We start from the raw sequence: 22310 nt of genomic DNA on the forward strand, positions 1-22310 counted from the left end.
TTTGCTCTCCCTTTGTCTGCCCTTTGGGTGGTAGGAAGGGCAGAAATGTCATCTCCCTTTAAAGAGGAAACTAAAAATGCAATGGCAGAAACAGCAATGACCCCTGATGAGGAAAAAGCTCCTGACAAAATTCTGACTGGTGTCTTGATTTAGTAAAAGCACTGCTCAGAGCAAAAGGATCTAAAACTTATACAATGTTTAATTTCCTTGTCAAAATTACAGAATCAGAGAGTTGAACCTGATTCTTTGTGTATAAGGATAAAATATGAGCTGAGATTAATGCTAAATCATGAGCTAGCATTAAACCATATTACATGTCTACATGCACACACACACACATATATATATAGATAGATATTTTTTCCAAAGGGGTATTAACAAATCATACACCTTATCTTCAGAATAATACTTAAACACACTGCAAAACAGCATAGACCAAAAATGAGTCACCCAAGCCCCAGGGGTTTGATTTTATGACTGACTTAGGATGGATAATTAAAACAATAATAATTACAGAAATGAATCTGTTCTTTTTGACCAAAAAGACCTATCTGCTAAGAACCAGGTCCAGATCACTTTGACTTACACATGTAAATTTTATAATACCACTACCTTGCTTTGATGTAGTCTTTTAATTTTTCAGCAGGCTTTTCACATGCTAATACACACTGTTGTGCTTCTGTTATTTTTAATGAGAAAATCTTCCTCTTCCTGTCTCCAGGCCTCACCTTGTGAAGTCTGTCATTTCCATCATGATCATACACATCTGCTTGGCCAGCACAATGATATCATTGCCGCTGTCGTCCCATTTGGCCACTTCAGCATCCAGCTTGCTTTTCTCTTGGTGGAATATCTCCACCTGCTCAGCTATTTTTGCCTTCTCCTCTTGCGGTAGTTGTGCCATGATAGCCTGTGTGGGTTACAGAAAAAGTGTGACTAATGGTGACAAGGAAGCACAGACAGGAGGGTGACTCTGCCTCCAGTTAATGGCAAAGCCAGACCCTGACAAGGATGATAGGCTACCTCACCATTCTGGAAAGTACTTTTTCTCCAGCCCCAAGAATGCAAAAGCACAGACTGGTAAGGTCCCCACATTCCCTGTCCCTGTTCCAACATACAAAAAAAATAAGAGATCCAAAGGTACGTGCACATTGACAGTAACAGAACTTCTTTGTCGCTATGATGACATATGTTTGTTCAAAAGAATCTATTCCTGACGATTTTTATATTTGGTCTTGGGAAACTTTTACCAGATGAAAGAATGCACCTCTTTCAACACTGAAATCTGTTCAGAAAAAAGAAAACAGGCCTCTGTTGCTGGGAAGGAAAAGAATTTTAAAGAATATCTGAGCATCCCAAGTGGGGTGGGGAGATGTCCTGTGAGTGTTAATGAAGCCATTCATGGTTAGATGCCAAACAAAAATCCCTTATGCAGGGCACATCAGGGATGGCATACCTATTCCCAGTCCTCCTGTATGGAAATCCTGGGTCGAACATGGGTCCCTGGAGAGCCTATGAGTATGTACAGGGAAGCTGTGATGGGATAAAATTTAGGATTAAGAAGCAAAGGTTGATTTTCAATAGTTGCTAGGTAAGGGAATGTAGAAAAGGAAAAACTACAGTTGATTCTCACTATTCACAGATTTTTTATTTGCAAATTTGCCTACTCTCTAAAATCTATTTGAAATCCCCAAATCAATATTTGTGGTGCTTTCAGACATTCACAGACATATGCAGAGATGCCAAAGTTTTGAGTCATTGACAACCATGTTCCCAGATGAGGCCGAACAAGGGTTTCTCTGCTTTCTTGTTTCAGCACTCATACCATAAAGAACCATCCTTTCTGCAATCTATTTAGTACCACATTTTCCACATATTTGCACTTTTTATTGGTGGTTTTGCTGTCTAACTTGGCCCCCAATCCTAGTGCTGAAATGCTGTCTTGTGTCTCTAAGCACAAAAAGGCTGCGATGTGCCTAATGGAGAAAATACATGTATTAGATGAACTTTGTTCAGGCATGACTTTTAGTGCTCCCAGCTGTGAGCTCAATGTTCATGAACCAAAACTATCTAATAAGGTATCTAAACAGAAACACTCATTAAACAAGATTACATATTGATGGGTTGAAGGAAATATTAAGACTAGCAGCTCTCAGGAAGCTAACCCTGTATTTCCCCTAGGAGCAATGATTCCGTAGTTGCTAATTAAGCATTCATGGTGACTTTACAGAACATAAGGGCCGTGAATAAAGAGAATCAACTGTATTTGTTAGACACTATTTATGTAGCAGGCACTGAATGAAATGTTTGACATCACCTCAATGCATCCTCAAAGAACCATTTACAACCTGCTTCACTGAAAGGACCACGTGGATCAGTGTGTCAGCACTGATATCCCTCTCATTCTGGGATGCACGTATTCTCCAGAAGAGCATGATTTGGGGTACTGACAGCTGTTGCAAAGGACAAGTAAATAGCACAAAAAAACCTTCTTTCTATATTGTAAAGTTCCTCCCAATGTGAGTGAATTGTTTAAAGGAGAGGTAGGTAGCTGGTATCTAATGGAAATATCAGTGGATATAAGCTCAGAAAAACTGGGCTCAACCTGGCTCTGTAACTGACTTGGGTTAAGGCCTCATTGCTACTGGATCACATCCTTAACGTTCTATAATATAAGAATAGTAAACAATTACCTCAAAATGTTATGGTGGACAGAAAATGAAATAGTAAATGTAAAATGAAAGTAAGCATGTGTGGGATTATTGTTAACATTATATTATCGTTATTTCTGTATGAGTTTTCTTCTAGCTGCTTCTCTAGCTTATTACTTAGTTGCCATCAAAGAGAAGGGATGGGCTCAGAGACTATGTGACTCTCTATAAATAGAAGATTGACATGATTCCTTGAACACAGGCATGTATACTGGGTACTGTACTAAAAGGCTTATGAATGTCAAAAATTTAATCTACTTAATTATTCTACAAGATTAATACTATTATTACCCTTATTTTATTAATGATGATACCAAGACCCAGGGAAGTTAATTAAATTCTGAATATTACACAACTAATGAGCTATAAGAATAGGATTCAAACCCAGGTCAGCTAACACCATACTTAACCATTGTGCACAATGGGATCACCATGCAGGACCATGCGGGTTAGACATTGCCCAGTGGTCCCAGCCCAGTGGGGCAAAGATCACTAAAACTCTAGGCTCTGTCCACCAGGCTGAGCATCCTAGACAAGCCTTCATCTGCCCAGGGTAAAGGGGTGCCTTTGTCTGATTTGCATAAAGTGTCCTTGAACCAGCAGCTTCCCAGATGCTACATCTTACTAATAGACAGCCATGTCTATGAAATCCCATGCATGCATGTGTGTGACTTTATACAAATAGCATGTGAGTGTGTGTGTATGATGTATGTATATACTTATGTAGATCAATATGTGTGTGCGTGTGTATACAAAATCTACAATCCATATTTTAAAAGCCAGACTTGTGCAAATACAATAAAGTATTAAAATACTAATATTTGAAAAATATTTTACAGTACTTTTAAAGATAGCTAATATACAAAAGAGCTTGTTATAAACTCACATATGCAATATCATACTAACAGCAAGGCAGCTAGCTTTTCCAATACCTTTGAGATAGGTTTGGATTTACAGAAGTTTCCTGAAGCATCCCTGTCTGATGTTCTAATGCTGTCTTAGATTCATCTGTCCTCCTCATACAAAATTGATAATCATGTTTTACTTAAACCTCACAAGTCCTAACCAGCATCATTTAAAACATCCATTAGGTGCTTCTCTGTAAAAGAATCTATAAAACTATCTGACAGACCTCCATACTCTACATTCAATCTCCAGATTCTAGCAATAAACCTGTCATTGTTCCAAAAGGGTTAATTTATGCATTAAAGGGTGTACACGTGTCTATCAACTGTATCACTTGAGTTTCACATTGTGCAGTTTAACATTTGAATGTTAACTCCCTTGCACTAACTCTCTAATTTCGAGTAATGCCCTACCTCCGAGTTCTCTTTGAGCTTCCTGAGGGTAGAGTCCCCAGCATCCTGCACAGTGTAGAAGCTAAATACATATCTCTTGATTGACTGCTTACCCATTTTTCCACTCACTGCATCAACATAGTTTGAGAGAAGTTAACAGAACTGACATACGTTTTATAAGGGCACAACTCCAAAGAAAAACTGGCTCCTGAAAGCAGATTTGTATAAGAAGATGTTATTTTGACTCTAGGTGTGCTCCGCCTGCATAATGCACTTAATGGTGTGTGATTTGGGTGTAAGAGTCATTATATTTGCTTCTGCTTATATAGCTATCGATGAAGTAAAGTTGTTTCCTAAATATTATTAAAATTCTCTTAGCTTTTAAAAATTCATAATTGACCTTTTCTGAAACTGAAATTTAAAAAAAGGTTATCTATAAACAGTAGATCACAAACTGTGAAATTTGCAAGTTAATCAAATTAAAATTCAACACATGAGTTTTAATTAGGTCTTATCAATGTAACTCAGCAGTTTGAAATGTTAACACATTAAAGCCGTTCTAGCTAGGAAAAAAAAAATTAGAGGCTGGCTACATTCAAATCAAGTTGAATACAAAATATATGACATGCAATTGTTCATTCCCTCAAACTAAGGAAACATGAGAAAAATGATTTTCATGACGAAAGGGAAAGACAACAAATCAGCTTTTCTGTTTGGGTCATGTGATCACCTGGGGCGGTCTGAGATTTTTGGCTGCTTTCTGTGTAGCTAAGCACAGCTGTCCAGATTGTTGATCTGGGGCCCCAAGTCAGTGGCATCAGAGACTTGAATTCACAAAGTTTTCTAACCACCCTGTTCCATGCTCCTAGCCTTTCCTTTGAACATCCAACCACTTTTTTGTGATTGTTTTAAACTTTATTTATTAAATGAAAGTGCAAATCACTGACACAAGCCAACGACCACTCAGCCCAGAATCTTTTTCTTCAATCTAAATCTCAAAGAGCTTTTTTCCAATCTCAAAAGGATTATTTTTTCCAATCCCAAGATGAAAAATGACTTTTAAAGTCCATGGACCTCCAAACTGATATGTTAGTTTCTTAAACACAGAGCAAAAGTCTTACATTTTAAGGCTTTAAGTACATAAATGTTTATAAATAATTATTTAAAAGGTTAAAATGTAATGTGCCCATTTCTACTCACTTGGTTTTAAAGCAGGATAATAAGCATAAGTAATTAAGGAGTGGGTGACTTTTACCTGTCTCAGGCTGTGAAGTGAATTGGAAAATTGAGGTTCTTGTCTCATTAATTCAAATTAAAACTTTCACGATGGTCTGAATTATCTAGCTCTTTCAGGTTAAATTATTGGTCAGCCTTCTAATGAATGACTACCTTGTGCTACAAGCATCATCATCATCTTCTTCATTAACCTTAACATTATGTAATAACTCGTGATACATTTCATCATGCATTTCTCCTAATGACGTTACGAAGTAAGATGCTGTATATATATATTACACACCCACACACACACACACACACGGAGACGAGGCAGGGACAGGTTAAGAAAGTTATCCCAAAGCCTCACAGCTTGGCCAAGTTCATACTTAAAATCAGGTTTGTGTGACTCCAAACAATATATTTTATCATGAAGGTTAAATGCCCAAGAGTTGTTGCTGATCAATTTTAACTATGTCAGCTTGTGAGGAAAGAGTTTATAAGATGTCATGTTTAGGAACAAAGGGCCTGATCGTTTCTATATTTCATCAGATCAGGGTATGATTGTTCTCATTCATTCTCTCTCTCTCTCTCTCTCTCTCTCTCTCTCTCTCTCTCTCTCTCTCTCTCTCTCCTTCTCATAAAGTATTGTAGACAAGCAGCAGACAGCAACACATAAAGGAAACAAACATTCACTCTAATTTCAGAATTTGAGAGCAATATTGGAGTGGGTACTAAATTCTTTTCTCCCACCATAATCTCCTCTTAGATTAATTTACCATTTTCAGAGAAGAATTTCTCTGAATGAGAACACAAAGTAACAGGAGAGAACAGGCTGCTGGAAAGAACAACTGCCTCTGTCAGAGACAACTTTTGCCTCCTTCACAATTTTGACCAAGTTAACACACTTCTCTGGTCAAAAGTTCGACCATCTGTCATCTCATCAATTCAGTGCACCCTCTTATTTTCAATTTACAGCCATAATTCTATGTCTCTGATTTGTCATCATATAATTATAGGCTTAAATAGGCTGACTCAATAACTAATGCTGCCTGCTGCAAGTTACTCACACAGACCTCATGATAGATCGCAAAGACAAATCAGCAAGTGCTGGATTACAGGGGTACTTTGTTCTTATTATCCTGACCCATGTTCATCACTCATGCTGAAAAATCTTTTGAAAAAGACTATTATTGTCTTTTCACCCACTGGGTGAAGAAATAATAAATGATGTAGAGAGGTGCCATCTGACTTTTGTTTCCAGCCATCATAACAGACTTGATGTCTAACGTAATGGAAGTATAATGGGGCTGTATTCTTCCTTGTAAAAAATGAGGCTAATCATGCCATTTTGACAAGATGGTAATTAAAAGATTATAAGATAAAGGTTTTACAATATGCCTTAGTCTTTGAGAAAACAAGTTAATGGATACTTGGGCTGTATCAATACTAAGTTGCAGTCAGTCAATTAAATTGACTTTGAATTGATTAATGTTTGGGTGAATTACTCAAGCTTGCCCTTTGTCATTGACATAAAAATGCTGGTTTTAGTTAATTTTGAAGATGAATTGACTTGACCTGATACATTAGTTTAGCGTCATGCCAGCATAAGCTCAGAGGACTCTCAGCTTAACTTCCCTGTTTTCAACATTTTAGGGGGAGTAGATAGAGTCTACAAGGTATTTTTTAAAGTAGGGAGCTTCATACTCTTTTGTGCACTTTTCTACTGTCACCAGCCTGTGATTAGAAGAGATTTCTCTGCAAAAGGATGACAAGTCATCCCTTATTGAGCACTTAATATATGTCAAGTATTTTGCTCATTATTTTAATATATTAAGTAATTAGAACCTCAGAAGAATCTTATCAAACAAGTCTATTATTTACATTTTACAGATGATAGGACTGAAGCTCTGAGAAATTAAGCAGCATGTAACAGCATAGTCCCCCTTTACTCTTCACAATTCAAAACCAAGTCTGTCTGAAATCAAAGCCAATGCATCTTCAATGCTCTGGCTTTTACTCTCACATTACCCCTATCAATGTCCATATACATCTTCTGTATTATTTAGTTGTTGGATGAGAGTATCAGGAGAAATAAGATTTTAAGTACAAAGACTTTCTTGACTCAACATAAAGCTTAGTCTTTGATGGCTATTTCCTACTCTTCTTTCACAATTCCTAAGCCAGTGTGAACTTCCTAGGGTTTCTTAACCCTATGCTAAATTACCATCTCTTTCTCATACTTCCTATTCATTTTCTTTTAAGTGAAACTTAACAAAGAAAATTAGAATATCTAATTCTCAGTTATACTATACTTTGATTATTTTTGCCCTATGGAAACTGAGCCTTTAAAGGGAGGAGAATCTCGCCCTCTCGCAATCCCTAGGAATTTTATCTCCTTCCACCTGCCTTGATTACCAACATCTTACCCTCAAGGAGCTACAGCTAATAAGATTGGTCAGATTCCAGAATCTTCTGTGGAAGACTTGTGTTGGTGGACAATGTCACAGAGTGTTCGAAGGTGTTCAAATGTCAGCCAGAGTGGTGATCTTTCTGTTGCTTCTTGCTCCACACCTTAAGCTGGTATGTTTCTCGTATGTCTCTGTAATTTCTTTTTCAATCACATGGTAGACAGATCTAGGGCTACTGCCCTGGTCATAGATAGGTATTGGGGGAAAAAACGTTCTCTCTCTACTCTGATGGCCTTGAACGAATTTCAAAATATGTGGTATTGTTTATCAGAGACCCTAGGCCAGAGTATGGAGCAACAATAGGCCCACAAGTAACAAAGTAGTACTCTAATTCTCCATTTGTGGTTTCTTTTGTGTGGTTCAGAAGGTTGGAGACTTCAAGTAGAACCATGGTGTCTGTGCCAAAGTAAGATCTGAGCATTCCTGTATCCCCTGGTCACTGAATCATCTAATCATGATCCCCAACCCCCAACAAATCCACCATACACATAAGTTTTGCTGTAATGTGGCTGCTATGTTTTGAGTTATGGAGAGAGAATGGAATTAGAAGGAATCAGAATCAGTGGTGGTCACTTCCAATGTGTAAAATGTGAATTGCTAGAAACAACCCCAGTTGAGGCACAGATTTCTGAGCCATGAATCTCTGGGATTCCAGGTCCCTGGAAATCAGAAATTCCCTCAAACCAATTTGGTGAACACAGCCCCTGTGCACCAAACCAAAGTCCTGGATGTCCACTCACCCGTGCACTCTGCCCTGCAATGAGCTGGTCATCCTCTGTCTGAACACTTGTCCGGCTACGTACATCATAATCTTCTTGCTCAAAGTCTGAATCGTCCTCTAGTTCTTCTGGGGTCTAAAAATACAGAGGAAAAGAGAAAAATCAGCATACAGATCTCCCTCGACTTACAATGGGGTTAAGTCCCAATAAACCCACTGTAAGTTGAAAATATCATGTCAGAAATGCATTCAATACATTAACCTACAGAACATCATAGCTTAGCCTAACGTACATTAAACGTGCTCAGAACACTTACATTAGCCTACAGTTGTGCAAAATCATCTAACACAAAGCCTCTTTTATAATAAAGTGTGGACTACCTCATGTCATTTATTGAATACTCTATTGAAAGTGAAAAACAGAATGGTTGTCTGGGTACAGAATGATTGTAAGTGGATTGGTTGTGGCTTGGCTAACTGGGAGCTGCGGCCTCTGTGCCTATACAGTAGTAATGGATAACATGCTTTAAGTGCCTTCCATATGCCTATCACTTTTCTAATTGCTTTACATACATTAACTCACACAGTTTTCTTGACAGTCCTATGATGTAGACACGATCTTCTCCATTTTACACATAAGGAAACTGAGACGTGAGAGGATATACCTTGTTCAGAGTCTTCTAGGGCAGGCAGTTTGACTCATGTACTCGAAACTACCATGCCGTGTTAATTCTAAGAGGATAAATACAGGAGGTGGCAAGGACAGTGCAGGAAGGGAAAACAGTGCATTAGTGTGACATTCTCTGCTCAACTGTCTTTAGCCAGAAAGCTGATGGTCACCCACAACCTGCCTCCTGGTACATAGGAGTACCACCTCCCAGGGCTCTGTCTTTCAAAAGGAAGGAACAGATCACAGGCAACACTGATGATGCAGTTGCCCATTCCCCATCTAAAAGGGCATATTTTAATTAATTTTGCTGGTTTCTTTGGCTACCTCAGTGTAATTAACCAGGTGTGGTTATTGATGAAGTCTTGAGATTGGTCAGACAGGCATAAAATGGGGTCCTTGGTGCCAATATCACATTATGCTTAGTAATTTTCCGAGCTTTAGCATATCCCTCTTGTTTTCCTTCTCTCTCACATCAACCTTATTAATATTTACTCAGTCATCTACAGATGTTCAATATTCTTTCATAGGAATATTAAAAGAAAGAGGTTTTGTTCCCATGTTTTATTAACTCAGGCATGGGTGGGGTGGGCAAACCCTGGTTCACATAACTGGTAGTGTTTTCATTGTGGACAGAGACAAGAATCTCTGTTCATTTCTCACTCTTCTGGAGTGTGTCGAGGAACAGTTACAGCAAGTTGGTAAATTCTGCTGACAGATGAGATGACAAGATTGTAGACACTTTTCATCATTAGTTTTTGAAAAGGACAGAGAAAAATAAAATGGAAAACCTCACTCAACAGAAAAAAGGAGAAAATGACAGTACCTATAGTACTGTGTCCAAACATTGCAGTGATTTGCACATTCAGTAGATGAGTCAATGGCAAATGCAACCTGGCAGCATAAGGCTCATAATGATGAGCTTGTATTCAAGCAGCTACAGCTCAGGAGCCAAAATACAATTTAAAAACGAAAAAATGGCATTATTTCATTTTTTTTATATATAACTGATTCACTTTGCTATATACCTGAAACTAACAGAACATTGTAAATCAACTATACTCCCATAAAAATTTTAAAAACAATAAAATAAAAATGAAAAAAAAAATAACCTGGAGATGGACCCAGGGGACCTGAACATTTGGGGCCTAACTCTGCCACTGATAGGCTGTGTGTCTTTCACAAGTTACTTAAAGCTTTTCTACCTCCTCACTCATAAAATGGAGATAATAACTGCTACTTGCCCTGCCTGCCTCACAGGATTCTAGGATCAAATATATATGAAAATGCCTGGTAAACAATAAAAGTAAACTAAAATAATAAGTGATAGTGATCATTATTATGCCTAATAATAAAATATACACCTAGTAAACAATAGCTACAATCATCATCATCATCATAACAATCATTTTTTACTAACCACTATGGGTCAGGCATTCAGCTAAAGGATTTAATACTTACAATGACCTACTGAAATAAATTTAATCCCCATTTTATAGATGTACAAACAGGTTCAGAGTTGTTAGGTAAATTTTCCAAGGTACCACACCTAGCAAGTCGAGGGTTCCAGTGCTTTTAACCATCACCAATACCACCAGACAAATGGATGAGATTAAAAAATTTTTTTGTGCCTAAACCGTGCAGCAAACCCATCCAAGCCACCCATATACATAGTTCTGTGCATGTGAAGTTTCCTAATTTCATGTAATTGTGTCTCCTATCCATGCTGTTATTTTTTTTTTTAACTTATTCATTTTGAGTGTTAATTTCTGACTGGTCAAGGACCTCCACAAATTAAAGGAGACATGGAAAAATATTGATGGCCTGCAAATGGGCCGGAGATAATTAGACTTGTATCATTAGATAGTGTCATAGGGTAAAAGGAATAGAAAAAATATGCAATTCACTGGACTGGAGGCTGGAGAGTGAAGGTCAAACCTCTCAATTCTGTCCTTATGTGCTCTCAGGGAAGGCCTTTTTATAAAAATAAAGAACCACTTTGACCTACCCTTGGTTCCATGGTTCTACTAATAAAGTATTTGGCCTGTAAAATATCTCCCTTTTAAGATAATTCTATCCGATTAATGTGTGCATATTACAGAAGCCCAAGTATATCATGTGACTTTTCCAGGGTCACACCACATGTCAGCTGCAATACAAGATCAATCTACCTGCCTCAGTTTCCCAATCAAATGCTCAATCTTCTCTACAACAGCTTCTGTAAAGAAGCAAAATGAGAAAAAGCCGAATAATTTACAGTCATTTCACCAGGACATGTGAAAAATGTAGTAAGGACAATTTAAATGAACAGCTCAAAAGTAAATGTGTTTCATTGGGAGCAAAAAGATGACACAATTTGGCAACTGCAACAGGAGAGCTTGGGGGATGCATGAAGAAGGATTTCCCAACAGATCTCCAATCACTGGAATGGATTGGAAGTTAGAAAGCAGAATTAAAGATTTCCTAAAGCCAAAATAGAACAAAATCTCCCTCATCAGGACTGATTGGCCACTGGCATCTCTATTCTGTATTACTCAGGAGGCTTCCTAACTTAGCTCCTTTTTTCTGCCCTTACACCACACTTCCTATTCTCACCAGTATAACCAGGATGTTCCACTTAAGCTCTAACTCAGATCATGTTATTGTCCTGCTCAGAAAACTTCAATGGCTCCCATCTCTGATTCAATAGGGTTCTTAGGCCACATGTGCCATTCTCTCTGCCTGGAACACACTTCCCTTAATACTCTTTTTTTTTTTTTTTTTTTTTTTTTTTGCGGTACAAGGGCCTCTCACTGTTGTGGCCTCTCCCGCTGTGGAGCACAGGCTCCGGACGCACAGGCTCAGCGGCCAAGGCTCACGGGCCCAGCTGCTCCACAGCACGTGTGATCTTCCTGGACCGGGGCACGAACCCGTGTCCCCAGCATCAGCAGGTGGACTCTCAACCACTGCACCACCAGGGAAGCCCCCTAATACTCTTATGGCTTGTTTCCTCCTCCTTCTCCAAGTATCTTTCCAAATGTCACCCAGTGGCCACCTTTCATAAAACCCACTCCCATCCTGTGCTCTCTCCCCTTTATACTGCCTTGGTTTTCACATTAACTAGTATGTTATATCTATTTGTTTGTTCTCTGTCTCCCACCAAAGGAATATAAATTCTTTGAGGACTGGAACCTTTGTTATTTTGTTCACCTCTGTATTCAGGGCACTTCCAACAGTAGGACATCTAGTAAGAATTCAATAAAAGAATTAAGTCATTAAATGAATGAATGACTAAGATCCAATTACCAAAAATTTAAAAAAATCATACTAAATTATTTTTAATTGAGTTAAGAAAACAAAACTAGGAATGTTATGGGACCATGTTGATAACAGCAATCTATTATAGGTAAATCAGTTTTGTCACATAAGTTGTTTCTAAAGTCTCTTCAACGCTTTATTTTCTAGCTATGACAAATATTCTGACTCCAATCTTTGCAATTTTGATAATATTGCTGACTAATTTAACAAATTCTATCTCATTAATTGATTGTATGAAGATAAATTTCATCCAGAAGTTTGAGGAAGGGAAATATTTCTTGGGAACATACTAAGGCCAGGTCTATACTAGTACTTTATAGCTGCAGTAATATTTGTCCCATTTACAGATAAGGAAACTGAGGCATAGAGAAGGAAATTAGCATGCCAACCACCCCAAAATAGTTAAGCCATAGGTTCCCAAACTTTATTGCTTCAAACATTGTCTCAGTAATTTTTTCATGGTGTCTCTAGGCTAAGAAACAAAAGAAAACTAATGGTTCTGCTTCTTAAGCAGTTAGATCATAAAAATGGATTAAGTTGATTGGCCCTAACAATTTAGTGCCTGTTGCATACTGCATTACTTCTCAAACCTTGGAATACAGTTGAACATCCATTGAGCTTGTTTTTTATCACAGCAACCACCAGAAACCCTGCATCACAAATACATGATAGGATCAATATATGATCAAAAGGAATGTACCAGCCTAATATTTAAACTGTGAGCCACCTTCACCTACTATGTCACACAGTATCTGAGAGATGTTTATGTGTTTCCCTTGACATTTTAAAATATCTTGCAATGCTCCAGAGCATCTTCGTGGCCATTTTGGGAGGTGTGAAGTTAAGCTATAGAATCTTATCTGAACCCTGTCCTAAGCCCTATTGTTTCTCTTCCTTGCTTTCAAAAGTTTCATATACAACCAAATTAATGGGTTCCAATTACAAAAGTTCAATGTACAGATATCATTTTTTGTCATGGTCATTCTATGAGAAGCAACTACTGTTTTGTTGAATACAGATATTCTGACACCAAGATATTACCACCTTCTATGCTACTTTAATTTCCAATATTAAATGTTTAACTCCTTGTGTCTTAAATATACATTTGTTCCTCCTTATTTGCAGATTCTTTGTTTGTGAATTTGCCTACTCACCAAAGTTTCTCATAATCCCTAAATCAATACTTTTGTAGTTATTCACAAGCGTGTGTGTGCAATGTGGCAAAAACTTTGAGTCACCCAACGTGCAAATTTCCAGCTGAGGTCATACAGCACAATGTTCTGCTTTCTTATTTCAGCTCTTGTACTGTAAACAAGTATCCTTTTTGCAGTCTATTTAGTGCCACATTTTTGCATTTTTGTGCTTTTTGTTATTTCCCTGCTTAAAATGGTTTTCAAGTGTATGTGCTGAGATGCTGTTTAGCATTCCTAAGTGCAAGAAGGTTGTGATGCACCTTCCAGAGAAAATGCATTGGTTAGATAAGCTTCCTTCAGGTGTGAGTTATAGTGTGGTTGGCCATGAGTTCAATGTTCATGTATCAACAATATATATTAAATAAAGTGTCTTTAAACAAAAACATAAAACAATCTAATATATTGAGCAGTTGATGAAATTGTGACCAGAGGCTCACAGGAACCTAACCCTGAATTCCCCCTAGAAGCAGTGTTTCAGTATTCTTTAATTCAGGGTTCACTGAATATAACTACTGCAAATAATGAGAATCAAATATATGTTGGTGTGCCAGATTTATCTATCCATTTTTTAAACTACCATATTAGGGTAATCAGAAAACTCCTATGTAGCTGATAGATCACCAAAGACAAGCCTTGGCAAGAAGCAAACAAAAAACTGTTTTATGGAACAGAGGGAGAGTTGACCTGCTCCCAAAGAGAAGTAGGAACCTGAAAGGTGCGGTTGGAATACAGGAAGGACAAGCTTTGTATGCTTCAGAGGGTTGCCTGGAGCTGGCCTGGAGTGCCTACATACTAACGTCACCATTAAATATATATTGATTGCTGAGAGGCAAGGTGATGGAGAATTTGACCTTTCAAGGTCCTTTCTGCATTTATTTTGGGGAAAAAAATTCTTATTTTTCCAAAGCATAATCAATACTTTGAGAGGAAGGAGGCATGGCCAGGTTTGCTGAGAAAGAGCTCTACTTGTCTTACTGTCTTTCTTCCTGACTTAGTGTAATGATTTTCTTTTTAAGCAGACCTAACCATCATACACAGAAAGCAAACCAAGAATTTAAGCACAAAATAAAGCCATTCCGGTGCTGAATGGTGAATGATTTTTAAAATAACAATTTGTACATACTGTACATTTCTCCCTTCCTAAGTTTTAAGTGGTGTGAAATCCATCTGATCAAATCACTTAAAATATCAAGATGGAGGAATGACACTTCATGTAACAAAGATATGGCATTTTTATCTAAAATTATGGTTTATTACAGCTCATGAATGAATAAATGAATGATGGCTATAAACTTCCTCAGCCTCCTAGCTGAATGGTTGTCACAAAAATGTGACGGCTAACAAAGCAGAAAAATGGCAAAAGAGGGAATATGTCTTGAGAATTATAGTGGAATTTAGCGCCAAATGCTTTGAAAACATAACTCTCATGGTCTATTACTTTATTTCACAAGTTAGTATATAATGGGAAAAATGATATAATTTGTTACAGGCTTAAAACACTGACTATCCTTCCTTTACTTCTCCTCCAGTTCTCATACCTTTTCTCTCTGTCAGTTTCCCATCTGCATAGTTATCTCTTTTTCTTTCCCCCAACACACACAGTATTAAGCACTGTGCCAGACAATGCAACACAGTGAAGGGAAAATAAAAAATACAGTCTTTGCTTTCCAAGCGTTCAGTCTAAAGAAGGTAATAGACATTAAAAGAAATAGTGTAACGATTATGATCACAAGCAGAAAGAGTTATAGGTAGCTAAAGAATAGGGTCAGTATTTTTGAGGGAGAAAATTTAGGGAAAGAAGATTTGAGCCAGGTCTTGAAAGATGGTAAGAGTTTGACAGATCTAAAATGCGGGAAGTTAGAAGAACAGGAAATATATTTGACAGTCTCCAAAGTCCAAAGTTGAACTCCACATTGTTATGTATAACTAGTATTGTCTGATACAACTTATACAATGTGTAGGTGTGTATTATAGAGAGAGAACAATAAATCACAGATACTTCTTCAAGTATTGAGGGACGACACACAGAAAATAAATTGATTGTTACTGTGTTTAAGGGGATGTTGGTTTAGATGCTCAGTGATCACCCTGAGAGAAAGTCTTTCAAGATGCACTCAGCAGTTAACTCATGGTTTCACTGAGCAGCATCAGAGACAGCTATGGAGGCTGAAGATGGAGACACAGTCTAGGGCTGCCTCATCCAAAATGGTGGCCACAATCTACATGGAGCCATCAAACACTTAAAATGTGGCCAGTGCCACATGTTGAAAAGCTAGTTTTGGATACCTTCGAGTAAATAAAATATGTTATTAAAATTAGTTCATCTGTTTCTTTTTGCTTTATTGACACATCTACTAAGAAATGAAAAATTACAAATGTGCCTCACATTATATTTCCATTGGACAGCAGGCTTTTAAGATTAGCACCACAGACGCATCTTCTCTGCCTCAATCCTAATACCCACAAATATATCTGTGTCATCAATTATGCTTTTGAACATGTATTTAAGTTTACTAAGAAAGAGTTCTGTGGCTAAGAAAAGTGTTTGAAACCTACTGTGCCAAATTGTTGATAAGGCAAGGAGAAAAAATAGTCTCAACTCATGATGAAATATTGTGCAGCGGTTAAATGGGATGAGGTAAGCTATGTGTCTTCATAGAGCTAGAATTGGGTGAACAAAGCAAGTTGCAAATAACACTTATATGAGTTTTTAAATCTGCTGTATTATGTTTTCTAGTGTGTGTCTATATATAATTACTTAGACAATGGTTTGGAAGGCTCACACCTACCTGACATCAAAAGACTGAGGATGGGAAGATAGTAGGGTAGGTGATAAGGGAGGTTTGCTGAAAGGTTATTTAGCCTTATTTATAATGTCTTAATTATTTGTTACAAGAAGAAGTAGCTCTGTATCACTTTATTGTCATTATCAATATCATTATTATTATCATTATCACTAATACTACTAAGCTGGGTGATCTTCATTTCTTTCCATTGCATGGCTTTCTGATTCTAATGGGAAATAGTGTTAGCAATAGGGAATGGAAGGGGCACCCCTAAGTTGGTATCAAATTTAGGCAACAATGTGTGTAAGAAGTCGGCAGGACATCACCCTTCAGGATATTCAGTGCTGATCTAGGCTTGTTGGGATCACTCATCCCTTTATAAGTAAAAAGTCCCCATTGTCTGACTAGATGAGGAGCTAAACAGCTTACCAAGTTAAACTAAATAATTAAAAAAAACAAAGAGTAAATTATTTGGGGCCCCTGTTAGAAGTTCCATTCAGCTCCGAGCTACAGAGACCTCACATACCCTGATCATCAGCACAGCCTTTCTGATGTCCCGAACACCGTCGTATACCAGGCGAGAAGCATCGATGAACTCATTCTCTTCAAATGGTTGAGGGACGTTGGCACTCAGGGCTTCAATGGCAACCTCCACTTGTTCAGCAAAGCGTGGCATCACTGTGTTAAACAAAGTGAAAAGCAGTGGATTAGACAATCTTTCTTTCATGCTCCCTTGTTTCAGCCCTTAGGGAAGATGGCAGGCTCTGGGTATCCCAACATTTCAATGAAGCTGGGTGCCTGCCTGTCCATTTTGGAGTGGATCCAATTTAGTGATCTTTGTGCCACTTACCTTCAGCAAGGAAAGCAAACCGTTACTCCTTGAATGGCGATGGTATGCAACAGAGCAAGTTTTTGAAACCTGCTTAAGGTAGTGTGGAATAGTGTATGTGAGTCCAGGTTTCATGTTATCCTGAGTTGAGTTCCAATTCTGCTAGTTCCTAGCTGTGAAACCTTGGCCACATTTTCTTAACTCTTCTAAATCTGTTTCTTTGTATATAAAATATGATAGTAAGCTCTTACCTTGGGGTTCAATGCGATAACGCATACAAATGCACTGGATTACATCTGGCCTTTAGAAAGCCTCAATAAATATGGACCTAACATTAAATGCTAAAGTCATAGCTGGTTGAATAGCAGACTTTAATCTATGTTGTTTCATAGTAAAATGTAAATGAAATGATCCAATCCATTCCACTTATGTCTGGAATGCAGGTCTTGAGACACTGGAGGTGGGGAGATGGCTGTGGAGGGAGGCTTGTGAAAAGACTGTGTAAGAGGGGAGACGGAACACCCAGAATATTCCATCAGAAAGGCTATGAAAAGAGACCAGTGGACTCAAAGATAATTTGATTTTGTTCCATTTTCCCAGAACTTTGTTGATGTGCAAGAGGATACATATGAACATTTTAAAACGTGGGCACCTCTTTCCTTAAATAAGGACAACTACATACACACTGGAAGTTTGTGGGAAGTAAACTTAGTGGCTACTTAAAAAATGCTGCTGATTCACTGATTCTCGAAAATTATAATTCAATTTTTTCAGCTGTTATCTTGTAACAATCAATTCATATGGCAAAGGAAAGCCAAAAGCACAATTCTTTTTATTTACAAGGACAATAAAATAGAAACGTCATTCATCTATTTCCATTTCTGAATTTTCAGGCCTGATTCATCGTTATACTCATTTTCAAAGTCTGTGGATACTTTAACATCCATTCTAATCCCTAGTGGGAGAAACTCTGCTAAATTACTTTACTCTCCAGGGTCAGAGTATTCAAGATAAAACATTCCTTAAAAAATATATTTCTACTAGGAAAAGTCAAATGTTATTTTAAAAAAAAAAGGAGGGTAAGAGGAAAACAGAGTAACCACTCTTTCAACAGAAATTATCAAAACCAAAGCATGGCAAGGGGTGAATTTCCTTCTGTGAGTAAATTGCTATGAATGGTTCTCTATACTACTTGAATTTTTCAATTGGGCCTTTAAACTGCTTTTATATGAAAGGAATTCGGAAGACGTTGAGAATATTGCTGCAAATATGAATCAAATGAAAATATATTTCTAAAACCCACCACAGCAAATTAAGACCATTTCAGCTATACACTTGTGGTGGGAATAAACTGTTTTACATTTCTAAATAATCTAGATAATTGAAATTGATCTCCTTAAGCATGAAAACATTTTTGTATGTGTCATTTTCACATGAGTATCTTTCTTAAGCAGAATTACAAATTCCTTTCCTTTCCTAAACTCAAAATTCTAAATAATATTAATTCCATTTGATATCTAAGCTGCCATAATGACCATCAACAATTTTACAGATGTATATGATAGTATCTGTAGCACTTAGCTGCACAAATTTTTGCCCCTTTTTTATAACTGATAAGTGACTGGTACTCCTCCATGTAGGTAAGATAAATACTCTTACAAATCAATAAGGAAAAAATAGAAAAATAGACAAAATTTAGAAAAGGCAATTCACGACAAGGAAATCCCATATTATTGATAAATACATAAGATGCTTGACTTCACTAATGAGTGGAAAAATTACAATGTAAATAATGAGATAGTTCATACCTGTTGGAGGATGAGCAAACAAATTAAAACTTAAAATATCTGTCTTATTGAGCAGGTGGAAAAAAGGGAATCCTTCTACTATAGATGGAATGAAAAATGGGAACATATCATTTTGGCAAATGCTTTGTCAAAATCTAGTCAAATGATGCTTTCCAGAGCCAGTCAATGAGTTGCGAAATTAGCTAGGGCATAGCCAAATGCTGACTTCTGAGGAGATACTGATTAGGAGACTGAGTACGCTGGGGGCACAGGAATGTCTTTGTGTCTCTAGAGTTACAGTTGTTTTTTGTTAGGTTGAATATTCCAAGAGTTAATAATAACAAGAGTTACATTAAACCTGAGGATAATAACTGCTTTAAGGGAGCTCTTTCAACACACTCTAACCCAGACCTATTCTGAGTCTTCTAACTCAGGGGGGAACCACTGTGATCTGTGCACCCCAGGTTCACAGACTATATATATGGATGGGACAAAATGAACTTAAGGATGTAAATCAGGAAATAGCCAGTATATTAAATCGAGTAAGTCCTGAGGTCTAAGTGTTTACTGGGAACAGAAAGCTAAAAAGATATGTCATTTGTGAGAAATTGTAAAATGCACAAGAATACTGTGCATAATGTAAACATATACTCATTTTTATTACACATGTTCTGAAAAGATGTATGTAGCCTTAAGTTATAGTGGTTACCTTTGAGAGCAGAAGGAGAGGCATGGAATTAGGTAGAGGTCTTAAGGAGGCCTCAGGTGTATCTTATTTTTGAAATAAATAATAATGTGAATCAGATATTGCCAAATAATATTTGTTATACCTTGGGGTACAAGCTGAGTGTCAGTTCCATGAGCCTCTGTTCCTTTTGTATTTTTGAATCTTTTCAAAATTCAAATTTAAAAAGAGATCAACATAATACCCTGAAGGCTTTATTTCTCCTTATAGAATAAGGCTCTGAAAAAATAAAGTTCTAGCTCATGGCCCAAACATAATAGAATCCAATTTGATCCATAGTATTAAGTGAGGAAGACCCTCAGAAATGTTGACTGTGATCAAATGCTTAATATTCCACTAAGACCCACCAGCTGGAAAACTGAGTCGAGTAGTCCCTATCCACTAGACCCTCCCAGTGAAAACCGTTGATGAAGTCCAAAAGGGAAAGTGGGATTGTGTTGCTTTGTTTTATTTGTTTAAGTTCACCCCGAGGAAGAGCTGGGGAAGAGGAAAATGCAGGAATTGATATGTTCTCTTTCTCCACTCTTCACTGATTCTCTCAAGGAAGAGAGAAGAAAGCTAAACTCTAAAGGGACCATTCTCATAAGGGATGCTCTGGGGCCCAAAACATACCCAGTACTACTCTGAAACACCAAGTTTGGCAGAGGGCATTCTCTTTGCTCCAGCATGGAATACAGACTCTCTCTTGGGACATTTAGGAGGTGCAGTTTTTGAAGGAACAACAGTGTTGTGCATGTGGCATTGTCAGAAGAGGCAGAAAGAAGAGATTGGAAGAGAAAATACCGTCAATTTTCTAAGGAGGAAAAATGGTAGAGGAAGTGATGTGGAATCCTTACTTTTCAAAAAGGGGCTCAAAGGGCAGTTTAGCATTAATATTCCAATGACCTTATTTTACTCCTCAAGCTGATAAAACCTAGAATTTGAACACATTCCATTTGATATTTATTTATTGTAACTGACAAGACATCCATTTCTCTTACCACAAGTCAGTGTTTTTCTGGGTCTGACCCTTAAGGAAATTTTCTTCCATGCTCTGTTCCTAAGTGCATTCAATACTTATTTATTTAGGGCTTGGTCAACTGCTAAAACTCTTTAACCAACATACTTTTGCTCTCCACATTGGTGCTTTCTTTCCTGTTTTAGTTTTATCCTCTCTGGTTTTTAAAGTGATAAGACAGAAAAACAAAAGTTTATAGAACAATATCCATCCTGACAGAACCTAAGATGTTAGTTTAATTATGAATTCTTCCAACACTTTAATAGGGCTTGAAAAATGAAATACCCTCAAAGTAATACTGAGATAGAAACAGTCTCAAAGTACTTCAAATATGATGCTGATTCTACCTCTCCCTAATTAGGACAAAACACAGCATTGCCTTTGTGATTCACACATTGTATATTAACAGAATTTCTGATATAGGATTATATAAATAGAAGCTTCCTTCTACTTTACGAATTACATCCAAAAATGTAGACACCAGTTTAATGTTATTTATCAGAAATCCTGGATTGCTCTTAATAGCTTATGTCCTGAAGGGGTGATCAAAGTTGGAAATAAACTTTTAAATTCTCACTGTACTTTTGTATGCAGAGTGCACACTAGGCCACAGAATGATGATATTCCAGGAGTAATGAAATCAGAGTTAAGTATGCATATAAAAATCAAGGTCACCTATTCTAGTGTTGATCGAGATCCTAAAACAGAGGTGAGGAAGATCTGCACTGAATCCTCCTGGGAGACTTCAGAGGTGAAATTTTAGAGCACAGGGTGAGTCAGTAAAATGAACAAAACATTGTGCTAAAGATGCAAATAGGACTGCCGACAGCCATAAGAACCGAATCCAAGGTTAAATAGAGGCAGTAGAAATGACTAGCCAACCAACTCCATTGCCTCTGAGTAACCACCTAAAAGGTCCATGCCCTGCTGTAAATATTCCAATGACTTCTTTTAATATAGAGAGGACTATAAAATCTCTTTATCAAGATACAAACACAAACATCTGACTCCTGACTATAATTCCTATCTGTCTCTGTCTCCCCACTTATTCCTACATATATTCAAATGTTCCAATTAGACTGAATTACTTCTATGTCTTCAAATATGACAGAGACACACCATGTCATACCATGTCCATGATCAATTTATTCTCTCCTACTAAAATGTACTTCTTTCTTTGCCCCTGCTGAATACCTCCTCAATCTTCAACAACCAGTTTAGAATTGTCTGCCATTGTGAAGCCTTCCTTAATCCCAAGACACTCCAAATTTGGCCATTCTCTACAATTTTATAACATCCTAATTATGCCTGCACTATTATAGTACTTAGCACACTGTATGAGGATTGTCTGCCATTTCTGTATGTCAGCTGTTCCCCACAAGAGTCACTTTTAGGCAGAGACCATCTCTTCTTCATTCATTGCATCTTAAGCCCTTATTATGCTTCTGGCACAGCTATATCCAGCTGGGAGAAGGATGGGAAGTGAAAGAATGGGAAGTAAGAAGGAAATAATTTGTCACCAAGTATTTCAGGGACAAAATGAGCAGTATCACATTCAACATACTAAGTCACTCTCTTTCTGCCCATCATTTCATA

General features: G+C 37.4%; 1 protein-coding gene across 2 annotated transcripts in view; it reads right to left on the reverse strand.

Annotated features, from left to right (window-relative positions):
• The window catches only part of CTNNA2 (catenin alpha 2), a 1196494-nt gene that overhangs the window by 64235 nt on the left and 1109949 nt on the right, over window positions 1-22310 (reverse strand). For both annotated transcript variants that reach the window (XM_060027447.1, XM_060027448.1), the window contains exons 13-15: window positions 16883-17034; window positions 8436-8549; window positions 729-910 (exon numbers count right to left, since the gene is read on the reverse strand). In XM_060027447.1, coding sequence (XP_059883430.1) covers window positions 729-910; window positions 8436-8549; window positions 16883-17034 — 448 coding nt within the window. The remainder of the gene's footprint in view (window positions 1-728; window positions 911-8435; window positions 8550-16882; window positions 17035-22310) is intronic.

This window comes from Delphinus delphis, chromosome 12 (genome assembly GCF_949987515.2).
Source record: "Delphinus delphis chromosome 12, mDelDel1.2, whole genome shotgun sequence".
In the NCBI taxonomy this organism is placed as follows: Eukaryota; Metazoa; Chordata; class Mammalia; order Artiodactyla; family Delphinidae; genus Delphinus; species Delphinus delphis.